General features: G+C 39.7%; 2 protein-coding genes and 1 pseudogene across 4 annotated transcripts; 2 read left to right on the top strand and 1 right to left on the bottom strand.

The window, feature by feature from the left end:
• Window positions 1-734: 734 nt before the first annotated feature.
• LOC121787901 lies at window positions 735-3,811 on the top strand (annotated as a pseudogene).
• A 1,817-nt stretch (window positions 3,812-5,628) lies between these two features.
• Window positions 5,629-7,665, top strand: LOC121786592 (iridoid oxidase-like). Its single transcript, XM_042185228.1, has 2 exons — window positions 5,629-6,800; window positions 6,873-7,665. Exons 1-2 carry the CDS (start codon window positions 5,901-5,903, stop codon window positions 7,482-7,484), a joined length of 1,512 nt encoding a protein of 503 aa, XP_042041162.1. The 5' UTR covers window positions 5,629-5,900; the 3' UTR covers window positions 7,485-7,665.
• LOC121786591 (protein PSK SIMULATOR 3-like) lies at window positions 7,253-10,572 on the bottom strand. 3 transcript variants are annotated; one of them, XR_006047222.1, is made up of 3 exons: window positions 10,378-10,572; window positions 8,130-10,059; window positions 7,253-7,380 (listed from the first exon to the last, which is right to left on the bottom strand). XR_006047222.1 is itself a non-coding variant. In XM_042185226.1 (2 exons), exon 2 carries the CDS (start codon window positions 10,000-10,002, stop codon window positions 8,266-8,268), a length of 1,737 nt encoding a protein of 578 aa, XP_042041160.1. In that variant the 5' UTR covers window positions 10,003-10,049; window positions 10,378-10,572; the 3' UTR covers window positions 7,914-8,265. The 3 variants fall into 3 exon arrangements, 2 of the variants coding, with proteins under 2 accessions (XP_042041160.1, XP_042041161.1); XM_042185226.1 differs by lacking the exon at window positions 7,253-7,380 and having other exon boundaries at window positions 7,914-10,049; XM_042185227.1 differs by lacking the exon at window positions 7,253-7,380 and having other exon boundaries at window positions 7,914-10,002.
• Between the last annotated feature and the right edge of the window lie 4,720 nt (window positions 10,573-15,292).

The raw sequence follows: 15,292 nt of genomic DNA, 5'->3' as shown, positions 1-15,292 counted from the left end.
TTCCTTTCTATTTTATTCTTCATTCACTTAACTCACTTTTCTTTCTACCTTTCTTAAATCTCACGCCAAAAAGAAATAATTTTACTAAAATATTGGCATATGATATGGCACGGCAATAAAGATAAAATTGATAAAGTAAGATAGATTAGACGAATGATGGCTAAAGTATTGTTAGTGAATAATGTAATCCATTAGTATTAGTGTTTTAATGGTGATATAAATTGTAGTAGTAATTAACTTGATGTTTAAGGGTAATAAATTGAGATAACTTTTCATACATGTAAATGCCTATATTTTAATGGGAAAGACGAAAATAGAAAATGCAATATGGAACGAGAATGGAAGAGTATTTAAAGTTTTTGCTTGAGGCAACTTATACTCAAATATTTTACTTAGTTATCCTTGTATTTTTGCTTGGATAAATTTATTGTAGTTCAATAACTTCAATAAACAATCAAAACATTATAAAGTTGAATCTGTTTGCAATCATTAATAGTAATAATAGAAATTTAGTGAAAATATATCTAATATAATTGTCGAAAAATCACACATAAACTTTATCACTGATAATGAAAATAATGTGAACAATATATCACACATTCGGTGACCGAATGTTTTCGCTATGATATAGTAATTGTGAATAAACCATATTTATTACTACTATTATTCCAACAATTTAATAGGAGTATTGAGAAAATAGATTGTAGGGTGCAAAAAATGGAAGCAAAGGAAACACGAGGGACTAAACAAATAATAGGATATTTACAATTTGGGCCTTCACGTCTCACCTAACGGCCTCGTCACGAAGGTAACGCCTGCAACATTTCCCAAACCACCCTATCCTCTAACGGCGCCAGCCATAACCGTCTCGTTTTCACGTCCGTTTCCGTCACCTTAACGCCGCCCATGGCCTCTTGTGACGACGACTTCTCCCTCCTCGACGATCCCCAAAACCCTAATTCCGCCCCTCCCTCCGCCGCCGCCGCCTCCCACACGCCGCCGCCGTACCAGATCAACCCCTACGACCACGATTCCGACCCTTTCGACTCCGATCCGAACTCTCTCTCGGCGAAGCGCCTCGCCGATCGGGATGACATCCACAGCGGCACCTCGAAAAGGACCAGACTGCCTTCCTCCGCCGGAGACTACCGGAAGGACAGGGAGGAGTGGAGCGACACTGCGATCGCGTGCCTGCTCGAGGCGTACAGCGAGAAATTCGTGCAGCTGAATCGGGGGAATCTGAGGGGGAGGGATTGGGAGGAGGTTGCGGCGATGGTGAGCGAGAGGTGCGAGAATCAGTCGAAGAGCGTGGAGCAGTGTAAGAACAAGGTCGATAATTTGAAGAAGCGGTATAAGCTGGAGAGGCACCGCCTGAGCAACGGTGGCGTGGCGACGAGCCACTGGCCGTGGTTTAAGCAGATGGAGCAGATCGTCGGCAATTCTATCTCCGCCAAAGCTGCTGCCGAGGAGGAGAAGTCGTCTGCAATCGGTGCGGATTCGTACTCGAATAGGCAGACAAAGAGGTATACATTTAGATGCTCAGAATTTGAGCATTTTGATTTAATTTGTGTAATTGTGTTAGCTCTATGGATTGCAGTTTTGAAGAGTATAATTTGTCAAAAGACTCAAAACTGTGCTTAATTTGGGATCGATTGCTCGATATTGCTTCGTGTTGTCGAGTGGCAAAAGTTTATAGTATTGCTCTTCAGCTGTTATTTTGTTCAATAAGTTTGATTCATTGAGTCTAGAGCTTGAGCTGAAATTGCTGTTGAATTTCTTCTTTTTTTTCCGTTGCTTGAAGCACGAGATATGGTGGTGCTTGGTGGTTTTCGTGGGTTGCATATTTTCTCCTCATTTCGAGTTGTTTTTGGGCAGACTAGGAACAGTAGTCAATAGTCCTGGTAGTCAGATTAACAGCATAAAGTTGAAGCCATCGAACAACCTCAGATGGCGAAGAGTCGTGTTGAAAATCAGTGGAGCTGCTCTAGCTGGAAGTGCTCCTAACAATATCGAGCCAAAGGTTTATTCCTAACTTAATTTTGTTTGACGGTTTTTGCCTCTGGGGAATCTATGCATATTTAGCTCCATCACATGCCATTAAACTGATATCTAAGGATGTGTACCTAATTGGGATAGTGAAAGAATACCTTCCCTGATTGCTGCAAATGCTATATCTACTAAAATCTTTAACCTTTTCTCTGTCAGAGTGAATTGCTACGTGTTGATGCCTATAAATGAAACGCCTAATAACTTGATTCATACCAGTTTTTGGACATTATATTTAAATAGATTTGACTTTGAAAGAATAGTCTGGGCTAAATTGTTTTTGACTCCATGTTCGGGATCGTGATTATATAGAATTTGGACGCATAAATAATTTTGATACGTCTTGCTCAATAATCCTGCCCCTCTTTGTTGTTGAAAATCTTTGATTTCCTGCTGTCTCTGTTCCTGATTTGGAGTTTTGATAGCTTGATTTCTTGTAACGTGTTGTAGGTGGCCATGCTGATTGCTAGAGAAGTTTCAATCGCATGCCATGTTGGCGTCGAGGTACGAGTTTAAATGCTTATATTTGCAACTTGAATGTTGTCTTTCTTTTTCCTTAATCTAAAAAATTAATCTTAGGTAGCTATAGTTGTTGGCGGTCGCAACTTCTTTTGTGGGGATGCATGGGTTGAGCAAACTGGTTTGGATAGGTGTACTGCATATCAGATCGGGTGAGTTTCCAATTTACTTTTGAATGGGTTAATTTGTAATCTTCCATCGCATACATATTCGTCAGATCTTGAAGACTCAGTTAGAACATATCCATGTGTGCTAGCAGCTGTTTATGGTTATTATTTAATTCTTTCACTGATTCAGCAATGTAATCTACAATCAGAATGATGGCAACCGTGATGAATTCCGTCCTACTGCAGTCTGCTTTGGAGAAACTGGGTGTGCAGACGCGCGTGCAGAGTTTATTTTCAATGCCAGAGGTCGCGGAGCCTTACAGCAGCCAGCAGGCAAAGAGCGATTCGGCATCTTGAAAAGGGGAGAGTTGTAATTTTTGGTGGTATCGGCGCTGGCACAGGGAATCCCCTCTTCTCCACTGATACAGCTGCAGCCCTTCGAGCATCAGAGAGTATGTTCACATCCTTTTCCTTTATGACACGATTTCCTCCTTATTTCCATTAAATCACACCACATCAATTCTGTGCAGTACATGCTGATGCAGTACTGAAAGGTACGAACATGGAAGGCATATATGTTCGCGACGCTAGAAATAACAGCATAGCAGCAGAGCATATTTCCTTCCGGGAATTGGCTTCGAGAGGGGCATCACCAATGGACATGATGGCTGTGACATTCTGCGAGGAAAATGGGATCCCAGGTTTGAAATTCACATTTTCGCCATTTCTGGAGTGGTGATCGCTCTCTCACACCTCGATTGGTATCTCAGTATCTGTATATATCTCTGCAGTTGGCATCTTCAATCTTCACGAGCCTGGAAATATATCAAGGGCGTTGTGTGGAGAACGGGTTGGCACGCTAATTGATCAAACGGGTCCAGTTGCTTAACGTAACGAGGTATATCGAATGTGGCTGCATCATCAATAATTTACTAACATTCTTGTTGTATGTTTATTTGGTATAAGGGTTTAATTATAAATGGAATACTACTACTTAGCCTAAAAGATGTATTGTACTACTTGTTTGTGCAATAGTGTAGAATTATGAAGCAATTTCATGTTAGATTGACAATTAGTCTAAGAAAATAGAAGAAGAAATATCAATTGTGAAATGCAGATATTTATATTTGATTGTTTTATTTTTATTTGGTTTGAATTTTGATAGTACAATACTAGATGTTCATTTTATTTTATCTAAACACAGGTGACATTATTTAATTTCATAATTTACTTCTTTTGTCATCATTCTATTTATCATTATGTGTTCGCCTAATTAGGAGAATCAAGTTATTGGACAACAAAAGTTTAAAATATTGAAAGTTTCTATTCTTTACCAAAGCAATTATATTAGTTAGATACTAAAATTTAAAAATAATTTATGTAGTTACGAGCAATTAATTATTTTTGTTAAAACAAGAGACAAATTTTCGGATTTTCAAATATAACTAATTCAATAATCATAATTTTTTACATATCATTAGAAATTGATTTAGGGACGGATATTAATTTACCTTTAATGATAAGAGTAAAATTAAAAGGTTGCTGACTTTAGATTTAAAGTTCATAGTCTAACTTTAAAGATTTTAAATTCAGCTCAAGTCCACTTTTCATTTGACTTTTAGTCTTTATTTTATAAGAACTCCTAAACTTGTAAATTATTACTATTATTATAACTCTATAATTATTTCGATTATACATATTTTGTTTATAACTTAAATTTCAATATTCATAAAGATTGTATTATTAAATTAATATCAATGCAAATATTCTTTCTTCTATGAGTATTTGTTAGTACTATGTTATATTTAAATTTCACAATTTTTTTTTTCATCATCAATTCATTTTATCATTCATCTTCATCTTCATCTACATCTACATCTACATCACATAGAATTTCAAAAAAATGAAAACCACCTCATCAGAATCGAAATCGGGCAAAATCAATTTTAAACCATAATCGAAACTGCTAGTTTCTGATTCAAAATCTAAATCATTATTTCTTATTCGGTTCCTATTCCGCCAACATCAGAAAACAAAACAATCAAAACCGGCATGATATAATTAGTTTTGAATTAAAAATTAAAATTGTTTGTTTTTTCTTCAGAACCTAAACCGCCATTCTATTGTGCCCGTTCCGATTTCGCCTATGTCATCAGAATCGTAATAGCCGGTTCCGAATCGATACTACTCCATTCGTCCATGAAAAATAGTCTCATTTTTTCATTTCGGGATGTCCACAAAAAATAGTCTCCCCTCTACAAATGGAAAGTCTCTCCATACTCTGTCTACTTTTTCCTCTTCTCTCTTATATCTTACCTACTTTTTCTCCATATCTCTCTTATTTTATTTTAGTTTTTTTCATATCTCTCTTATTTTACTTACTTTTTCTTATTCTCTCTTACTTAATCAAATTTCTATTAAAATCTGCGTCGTTTATAAATGTCATTATTTTTTGTGGAATGAGGGAGTAATATCAATTTTAGAAGAAAAACTCAGAGGAGGAGGGCTTCCAATCTAGATGAAATAAGTGCACTTTTTGTCAATATTGTTTCCATTGATGAGGTGGAATTTTCAACATTAGTGCCATACTAAATGCATACTCACATATAGTAAATTGCTATATAAAGAATAACAAATTATACATATGAAGAATGCAGAGAGTCAAATATTCATACAATTATAGACAAGAAACGAAATCCGAATTTCATTGTTTTCAAATATTCTAAAATTTGACAGAGGAGTATTTTTTTCATCTTGTTTTCCCAGGAGGTGTTCACTGTGGGGAGTGACACCACCACAAGCGCGTTAGACTGGGCGATGGCGATGGCAGAGCTCCTCCACAAGCCAGACACCTTCCGAGCTTCGATCTGTGATAGAAGTGAACGTGAATCACATAATCTATGTCGTTGTCAATATTTATTTTCATTTTAACTATTTGCATTTTCTAGCAAATTCATTGTCAATATTTTATAATCTTCAATTTATTTATTAGAGGAAAACATCTAGTTATACTTCCATCGTCGTTTCTTAACATTTTATAGACAAGTTGTCAGTATTTACTTTCATTTTATCTACCATCATCTGTCGCTTTCCTTCATAACTGATGGCTTCTGCAAATAACGTGAATCACAAAATCTAAGATAATGATATATATCTGCTGCTCATTTCAAGTAACATTATCCTCACTCTTTGTAAGAAGATAACCTACTCCAACTTGAATGCTCGAAAATGGCGTGGCTCAGTTCGCTAACCTGCCTCGCTGTCTCATTCTTCGCAGCTCTTTTCCTCTGGTTCAAGCTCAGGAACCGGTCCTCGAAACTACGGCTGCCACCGGGGCCATGCGGGTGGCCGATCATCGGCAACATGTTCGATCTTCGAACACAGCCACACCACGATTTCCACGGACTTAAATCCAGGTACGGGCCTATTCTTTGGCTGAAACTTGGCAATCTCAACACTGTAGTGATACAGTCGGCTGCTGCTGCGGCTGAGCTTTTCAAGAAACACGACGTCGCCTTTGCTGACAGGAAAGCTCCTGATTCTATGAATGCCTGTGATTACATCAAAGGAACTTTGGCGGAGGCACCCTATAACGAGTACTGGCGTATCTTGCGCCGCCTCTCTTTGTCCGAGCTCATGGTTCAGAAAAGAATCGAATCTTCTGCACAACTCAGGCAGAAATGCATTGACAAAATGATTCAGTGGATAAAGAAGGATGCATCCGAATTCTGCGAGATCCAACTTGATGGGTACCTGATGATCATGAGCTTTAATCTAGTTAGCAATTTCATGCTCACGAGAGATATAATGGACTACAAGTCTGAGACGGGGAGCGAGTTCTTGGAGGCCATGAGAAACTTCATTTGCTGGCAGGGGAAGCCTAATGTGGTAGATGCATTCGAGTTCTTGAAATGGCTTGATCCTCAGGGAATCAGGAGACGCACGGGGACGCACCTCGAACAGCTGTTAAAGATAGTTTCAGTATTTGTGCAAGAAAGAATTCATGAGAGGAATTTGCAGAGAGGTAACCATACGAGAGATTTCCTCGATGCGTTACTGGATTATGAAGGTGATGGCAAAGGATCGGTTGACAAGCTCTCAGAGAAGAACATCAACATAATAATACTGGTAATAATGCATTTGGATAACGTAAAAAATATATTAGAATTTAAGCCTCACATGTACCTTGTTATGCTGCAGGAAATGTTCTTTGGTGGAACCGAGACTACAAGCAATACCACTGTCTGGGCGATGGCAGAGCTATTACGAAGTCCTGATTCCATGAGAAAGCTCAAAGCAGAGATTGATCAGGTCACTGGTTCCTCAAGAGCTGTAGAAGAGGCTGACTTGACTGAACTAACATACTTACAAGCAGTGGTTGACGAAACCATGCGGCTGCACCCTGCTCTTCCTCTGCTGCTACCAAGAAAAGCAAGAGAAGATACCGAGTTCATGGGCTACGATATACCCAAGGGCACAGCGGTGATTGTGAACGCATGGTCTATCCATAGGGACCCTGAGTCATGGGAGGATCCATTATCTTTTAAGCCAGAGAGGTTCCTGAACTCAAACATCAATCACAAGGGACAACACTATGAGATGATTCCATTTGGTTCTGGCAGAAGATCCTGCGTTGGCATGTTGATGGGAGAGAGAACAATAAGCCTCACTTTAGCAAGGCTGATACAGTCTTTTGACTGGGAGCTCCCTGCAAATATCTCCCCAGAAACTCTCGATATGAGTGAGACGACAGGGCTTTCTCTTCGCATGAGCACACCTCTGAAAGCAGTTCCAAGAGAAAGAGGAACCTAATGCTATAATGAAATGAAAACTCCCCACCAGTGCTGATTATGATTTGAATTGCCTTCACTTCTGTGTTACATTTTGTATCTTTTGAAAATAACCATGTTTAAGTTTATATTTAGAATGAATGCTATGCATGTAATCCGTTGGTAATATTTGATAGAATGCCAAATCTCCGTTGCACAAACAATCCACCCTAGCATCAATGGGCCTTTTAAATAGATTCATATATCTTTATTGACAGGTAGGTTGTTTTTTTAACTAATGAATCAAAATCTTCTAAGTTCTAACCTTTAAATTCAAGACTTGAAAATTATGACCAAACCTGATGGACTGGTTGAATAAGTTCAACGATGGCCTAACTAATTAATACTGGATATACAACCTAGCAGCGTGGCATCTTTATTTCACCTCCGCTAGTTAGAATCCAAAACATGGTTATCAAATCCAGATCTAACAATTCATTAACTTGGATAAACAACATGATCAGACTGATTATCTAAATGAAAGAGTGACAATTACAGATTATCTTAAAGCTAATTACAACAGAGAAAGACCACACCTATTTGAGAGAGAACAAATTTAGCAGCATATAAGTTCTGCTCTTTCACAAACAAGCAGCATCATATATTATATGAACCAGCACAAGAATACCTTTTCATTTCTGGGAGGGGAGGAGACTTTGAAGAAAACATTGTGCTCGGCATGCGTGGAAAAACACAATGTCAGACCAAGCCACATGAAAGTTTTTCGCCTATCATGTGTTGTGTGTAGGAACATCACATCTCTGTCATGATGAATCGTCAATAATCTTGTAGTACATGTTATCAGTGGGAAATGCATAACCATCATATGCCTGACTACACGAAGACTCTTGGAATGGTTTCAGACTAACACTGCCAAATCTAGAGAGGTAATTTAAGCCCATCAGGAGTTCTACAATTGCTGCCTCAGTCTCCCTTAGATTTGCAAAGTAAAGTGTCTGGACAAGATGAATATTAGACCCACACACCAATCTCTGCCTTTCAACGTTCCGCTCAGATTGCCATCTTACCATGTTATGAGCAAGTGGAGACAGCCAGTCCAATATTGTTGTAATCGCTAAGCTCCACTGAGCTGCAAATGCAGCATCGTAGAAACATGAAGCTGAAGTTCTTGAAAATGTTTTCAGCTTTGTCCTCAGAGAGCTTTTGATAGTTGCAGGCAACATATAGTAAAGATCATCTCTTGCATCAAGGCTAATTAAATGAGGCGCGGAAGCTAACTTTTCAACCAATATGATGACATTGGCATAGTGCAGGGCCAATGCAGCATAACCAAGAGTAGATGACGAAGCTTCCAGCAGATGCCGTTTGGAATTAAAGAGAGAAATTTTTGTAGAGGTTATGCCACCATATGCGACTGGCACTTCTCTGAAATTTTTCACTTCAATTGCATGTTTTAGAGAAACATCATATGGCCTGGCTGAGCTGCCACATGAAGGTGTGCAACTATCTACAACGGGAGATTCACTTCCCCGGGTCATGCATCCTGTCAATCCAGCAGGAGCAAATATTCGAGTTTTTACTGGATGTTGTTTTCCAGAGGAGAGAGATGATTCAGACCGACGATGGTTTTTTATGTCCTTTGACTTGCTCTTGCTACCTCCTCCAAGGCCCAAATTTGAAAACGACCTCCCTAAAGGAACTGTAAATCTGGAAGAGTTGGATTGTGATTGATGAAATGACATTTGCCGCCCAGTGGACATAGAATTACCACACACAAGGTAGTCACTGTTTGTATGCTCGTAACCAATGCAACCTTCTACATTTCCACTCTGTTTAGACCCGTAAACAGTTTTGATCCTCTCAACAATGGTGAGAATAGATCTCAAAAGAAGCCGAACAATGCAATCATACGTTCTAACCCATGGAGACATCTCCCGAAGATTCTTCACTTCCTGGCGTTGCCACACGACCTTCTGCTGGAACTCAAGCAATTTCACCCCACCTGAATCTGCACCGGCTCGCATACGCCTCAGGCTCTGCTCAAGCTCCGCTAACACTTCAAGCTCTTGAAATAGCTGTTCTGTTGCCGCCACAAACCTCTCCATTTTCTTCACTTTCTTCTCCATCTTCTTCGGCTTAAATTGCCAACTATGCCATTTTGGATCAATCTCAACTACATCATCAAAAATTCTTTCCAGATTGTGGTATTCCGAATCTGTGCACTTCTTTCCAAACACAACCACCGACTTCGCCACACTTCTCAAATTCTCAACTATCTCAGCAAGAACAAGCTCCATAAGATAATCTACATCTTCAGAAACAAGCTTCTGTATGCCGACTGAGTTTGCAATTTCTTCCCGTAACCTCACAACTCGTCCCTCAGTGAGACTCTGCCATATACTAACCAACTTCGACATCAACCTTGATATTTCAAAAGCCAAAATTCCAACCACTGGTCTCTCAGGCTCCCACGATATGCTCTTACGCGAACTCTTCCATATATTAGCAAACCACGTATCTCCAGCCGTGTCTCTGACCATCTTCAAATGTATGTATACCAACAAATCCAAGCAACGACCTCAATCAGCTGAAAAATCCTTGATTCAATAACCAGACCACGTAGTAAAAATCAGCTAACCAAAAAGAAGGAAGAAATACACAAACACACACGGATAAATAACTCCATATTTGCTACTGCAAAAACCTATTAAGCTCGACATCTAGAAAATCACATTAAATCAGGATAAATGAACAACGTCTTCCCCAATTACTACACTATGAAGCTAGATTTCACAATTGTTTTGCACTACGTACCAAAATAGAAAAAATAATCTCAAGAAATTACTATTAACAAACAAAATGCAGCTAAAAATGGCAAATGCCGCAGCAAACGCAAGTAAAAATTGAAAACGCACCGTGCATTTGAACTGTAGCTGACATCATTTGACGTTGAGGATCCAACTGATCGCGCAGAGAGAGAAGATGAATGGCAGAATTTGGTTAATTTTGTTCAAGCAACATTTTGAAGATAAAAAAGAAAGAAAAAAAAATGAGGTCGAGAAGAAGGAGACGAAATTATTTTTGGGAAAGGTGTGGGGTGCGCACTTTTGTTAATTAGCGCATTGCCAGCGTAAGATAGGGAGGATATGTTGACAAGAGCACTTGGACAAAATTAAAGTGCGCTTATTCGAAACCAGGTAGAATGGTCAAATACGACGTCGTATCTATTGTTGTCAACATCTGTTTAGTTTTGTTTTTTAATGGTTTATCTTTTAAACGGTGAAAATATAGCTTAGAGAATCTCCAGTGGGCGGACATCCCACTAGGACATCCCAAAAACACCTCCTGCCACGTCACTAGGACTTCTCATCCCACTGCCACGTCACTAGGACATCCCCTCCTATGTCCGCCCTTCCCACTAGGACATCCCGCAATAAAAAAAATCATACATTTACAAATAAAACAATTTACATTTACGGAAATAAAATTTGACGTCAACCCCTCCGAGTCCAAACCTCATACATAATTAGAAAAAATTACGGGAAAAATTAACAACTTCATCGGAAAAATTAACAACTTCATCGGAAAAAACATACATGAATCGAAAAAAAAAATTGCATACTAATAAAAAAAAACTTCATACATTATCACGTCAACCCCTCCGAGTCCAAACCTCTTCGATGATATCCTGCTGAAGTCGAACATGGGCATCTGTTTGCCGCATGTCGGCAAATGCACGCAGCCGCGCGACCTCTCCATGAGGTACCCCATATTCACATTCGCGGTGGCCACGCCGTGACTTGGACCTGCACCCGTATCATCTTCGTTGGTCCACTGAGTCAGTTCCGCAGCTTCATTTTCGACAATCATGTTGTGCATTATGATACATGCGTACATGATATCGCCGATGTTGGGAATATACCACTGCCGTGCAGGACCCTTCACAACCGCCCACCGACTCTGGAGCACACCAAATGCCCGCTCCACATCCTTGCGCGCTGCTTCCTGACGGCTCGCAAAGTATGTCTTCTTTTGTCCGAGCGGATGCTTGATTGACTTCACAAAGACGGGCCAGTTTGGGTATATCCCATCCGCCAAATAGTACCTCATATTATGCTGGTTGCCGTTGGCGACGAAACTGATGGCGGGACCAACGCCATTGCACTGAGCGTTAAACAGGGGCGACGACTGGAGAACGTTGATGTCGTTGTTGGACCCGGCGACTCCAAAATAAGCATGCCATATCCACAACCGGTAGTCAGCTACAGCTTCAAGGATCATCGTGGGATGCTTGGCTTTGAAGCCGGTAGTGTACATCCCCTTCCAGGCGGCGGGTTGTCTGATTGCGACAGTGCACTTCTGCAAGGGCGGTAGTGTCAGCTGCAGACACTCGACGGCTGTCGACTCGCCAATGTGGAGGTACTCGTCAAACATGTCGGCCGCGCCTCCATACGCCAGTTGTCTGATTGCGACAGTGCACTTCTGCAAGGGCGTGAGTCCGGGTTTGCCAGCTGCATCCTCTCTGATCCTAAAATACAGGTAACTTCTCTCTAAAGCACCCACGATGTGCAGAAACGGCGGACGATGCATCCTAAAGCGTCGCCGGAATAAGGCTTCCCCAAAACGCGGTAGCGGAGCGAAGTAGTCCGCATACAACCGAATATGTGCAGCAATGTGGTCACAGGGTACTTGAGTTCGACGATGGATCGGCCGAGGTACCGCCGCCTGCTGCCGCCGCTGCAACCTCTGTTGTAGCAGCCTCTCTATCGCACATTCAACAGCGACCTCCAACTCATTCTCGCTATCACTTTCACTAGACATTCTAGATATACTTGAAATTAGAGATGTAGAGAGAGTAACTTGTTAACACAAGTGGTGCGAATGAAATAAAATTCGACGAGCCGTATATATAGAGTTTAAAAAAAAATTAAAAACGGGACGTCCGACCGGACGTCCGACTGGACGCCACAATGGCGGACGTCCGCCCGTCGCACCGACGTCCGAGGACACCCGACGTCCTCACGGGACGTCCGTATCCGACCCTAAACGCCACAATGACGGACGTCCCGGTCGCCCGTCGCGACGTCCGACCGGATGTCCGACCGGACGTCCGCCATTGGAGATGCTCTTAGTTAATGGAGTGTTTAATCTGGAACCGGTAAATAGAGGAGTATAACTCAAAGTTAAAAATGTAGATATTTCGAAATTGTAAAATATGATATTATTTCGTGGTCAGAGAAAATAGGGAGTAAATTTATAGAGTAACAATTAATGAGAAAGAGTAACTAGCCGCTTCAGGGAGGCGCGGCGCACGGCTCCCTCATTGTGAAGGTTGGGGTCGAGCGTTGGGAGAGGCGATGACAGGCGTGAGGCCGCTGGAGGGGCGTCGGGAGAGGCACGGTGCCCACAACGCTTGTTATGGCCAACAAGGGGGAGCCACGCAGCTTCATTCAACACATTATCTTACAATTTTATTTTATTTTTGTGTTTTAAAGTTTTTTTAAATTATAATTGTTAATATTTTAATGAAGTGATTTTGTGTTATATAATGTCTCGTATTTCAATTTTAGAAGTAAAACGGCGAAAGTCTCGAAATGAGGAGAAGCATGATATTATAGATGCCCTAACGACTAATGTTATCAACATATATAGTCAACGAAACATATTAAATACTTTTGTCACAATCGAAAGTAGTTTATGCGTCATACTCAGTCCTAATTATATTTGATTAATCATTAACAATGTATACATACATAATATAAATATATAGTTCAGTTTTAAATAACTAAAGTTAGTCTCAAGTTTTCATTCTACTCGTTAAACTCTAAGAGAGCAAATAGCTAATTAAAAGCAATTATGTAAATTGACAAAAGAGAAGGTTAATTCAATTTATGTTATTTTACTTATTTACTTTGTCTTTAAAATATTGTCATGTATATAATTTTTTTAAAACGCAATAAGTTTCATAACATGATTTTGACATTTTGTAATAGTAGTAATTAATACTCACATTGGTATTCATCAATTTAAATTTTTATTCATATTTTTGGCAATATCAGTAGTTGTGCCCTTTTGAATCAGGATATTGAGACCCAATGGTCAACTTGCACATAATTTGGATATTTTAATTAAAATTTTATACAATAGTATATTGGGTACCATATAAAATAAAATAAAAAGGTACAAGTATATTTTATGTTTATGATGATACGGGTCAAGCTGCTTTAGGTCATCCACTACGCTGTCTCTATACCGTTCCTTGGGTACCATATAAAATAAAATAAAAAGGTACAAGTATATTTTATGTTTACGATGATACCGGTCAAGCGGCTTTAGGCCATCCACTACGTTGTCTCTATACCGTCCCTTAAACTACTATTTGAGGGCCCCTTTGTACTTTTTTACTTCATCCCTTAACTAAGGGACGGAACCTGCAACGCTCCGTCTCTTAACCGTCCCTTAAATTACTATTCATTCAATTTTATTTTTTTATTTTTTCCCCACAAATTCAATTAAAAAAACACACTTCATTAAAATTAAAACAACATTACAACTTAAAATTCAAAAATATAGAAAAAAAGACATAATTAAAATCCTAAAAAAATAAAAATGACATAATATAATTTTCTCCGCCAAAGTTTTCCCAAATGTGGTCAATTAGATCCTCTTGGAGTTGGGCGTGAGCGCTAGAGTCGCGTGTCCTTGCCCGAATAGACAACCGTTCTTGTATAGACGGATGCGCTCCACTTCGGGTTATCTCCCCAAATCGGGTTATCGCAGAAGTAGTCGCTTACTAACCTTGCGGCAGCTTCTTCCCGGTTACGGTGGATGTACGTCCGGGAGCGTCGTGGGAGCGGCGCGGCTTTCTCCGCCTCCCGGCGTCGATCTTCTTCAAGTGATTGTTCCATTATTTGACGCATTTGCTCAAAAGGATACTGAGATGGAAATTGGAGTGGATATAGAGAGGATTTGAGATGAATAGATGTGTGTTTGTGTGTGAAATGAGTATGAAATAGGAGTATTTATAGAGTAAAGAAATTAAAAAAATTAAAAAAATGAAAAACGGCAAAAAAAAACATTACCGTTTGAAAAATATTTTTTTTATTAAAATTCAAATTTTAAAAAAATTGAATTATTGCGTCATCGTGACGACGTCAACTCGCGGGCCAGCGAGTGGGCGTCACGCATGCATCGGGAGCTCGCCTCAGCGCGTGGCCGCGGGCTACGGGACGGCATGGAGACGGGCTAGGGACGGAACGCGTCGCTGCAACGCATCCCGCGGCGGTTCCGTCCCTCAGGAACGAAACGTGCGCCCGTCACGGGACGCGTAGTGGATGCTCTTATACCATTTCTATGTACCAAAACCAAAAAAAACTAAAATATAATGTTAGTAATTTCTATATCTTAAAAATTTTATAAGATTATTGTAGTACTATTAATTTTTGCCCACTATTGTTATTCAAATTAAAGGCTTAAACAAAACAAGTGAGCAAGAAGTAGCCCAAAAAAATACTAGGACAAACCTAATATTCTAATAAAACACCCTAACGCCCAACAACTAATAGTAAGCAACAAATCTTAGATACAAAATTTATTTTTTAAAAAAAACTCCTCAAGACCTCAACATTAAAAAAAATATACAAAATTAATACTCCACAAGAGGAAATAACCAACAGAATTCACCACTCAATCTTAGATACCTAAACTGGCTCTCTTAATAATTTTTTTTATCTTTTTGTATAATCATCATTCATGAACACTCTCAGATATTACTCAATTTATTGTGTGTTTGGTATAGGGAGAATTCGAATATTCTAAAGCACAAGGTGT

The sequence above is a fragment of the Salvia splendens genome, chromosome 22 (assembly GCF_004379255.2).
Source record: "Salvia splendens isolate huo1 chromosome 22, SspV2, whole genome shotgun sequence".
Lineage (NCBI taxonomy): Eukaryota > Viridiplantae > Streptophyta > Magnoliopsida > Lamiales > Lamiaceae > Salvia > Salvia splendens.
Note: the sequence above shows the minus strand (reverse complement) of the source record. Positions and strands in the feature narration are given on the sequence as shown.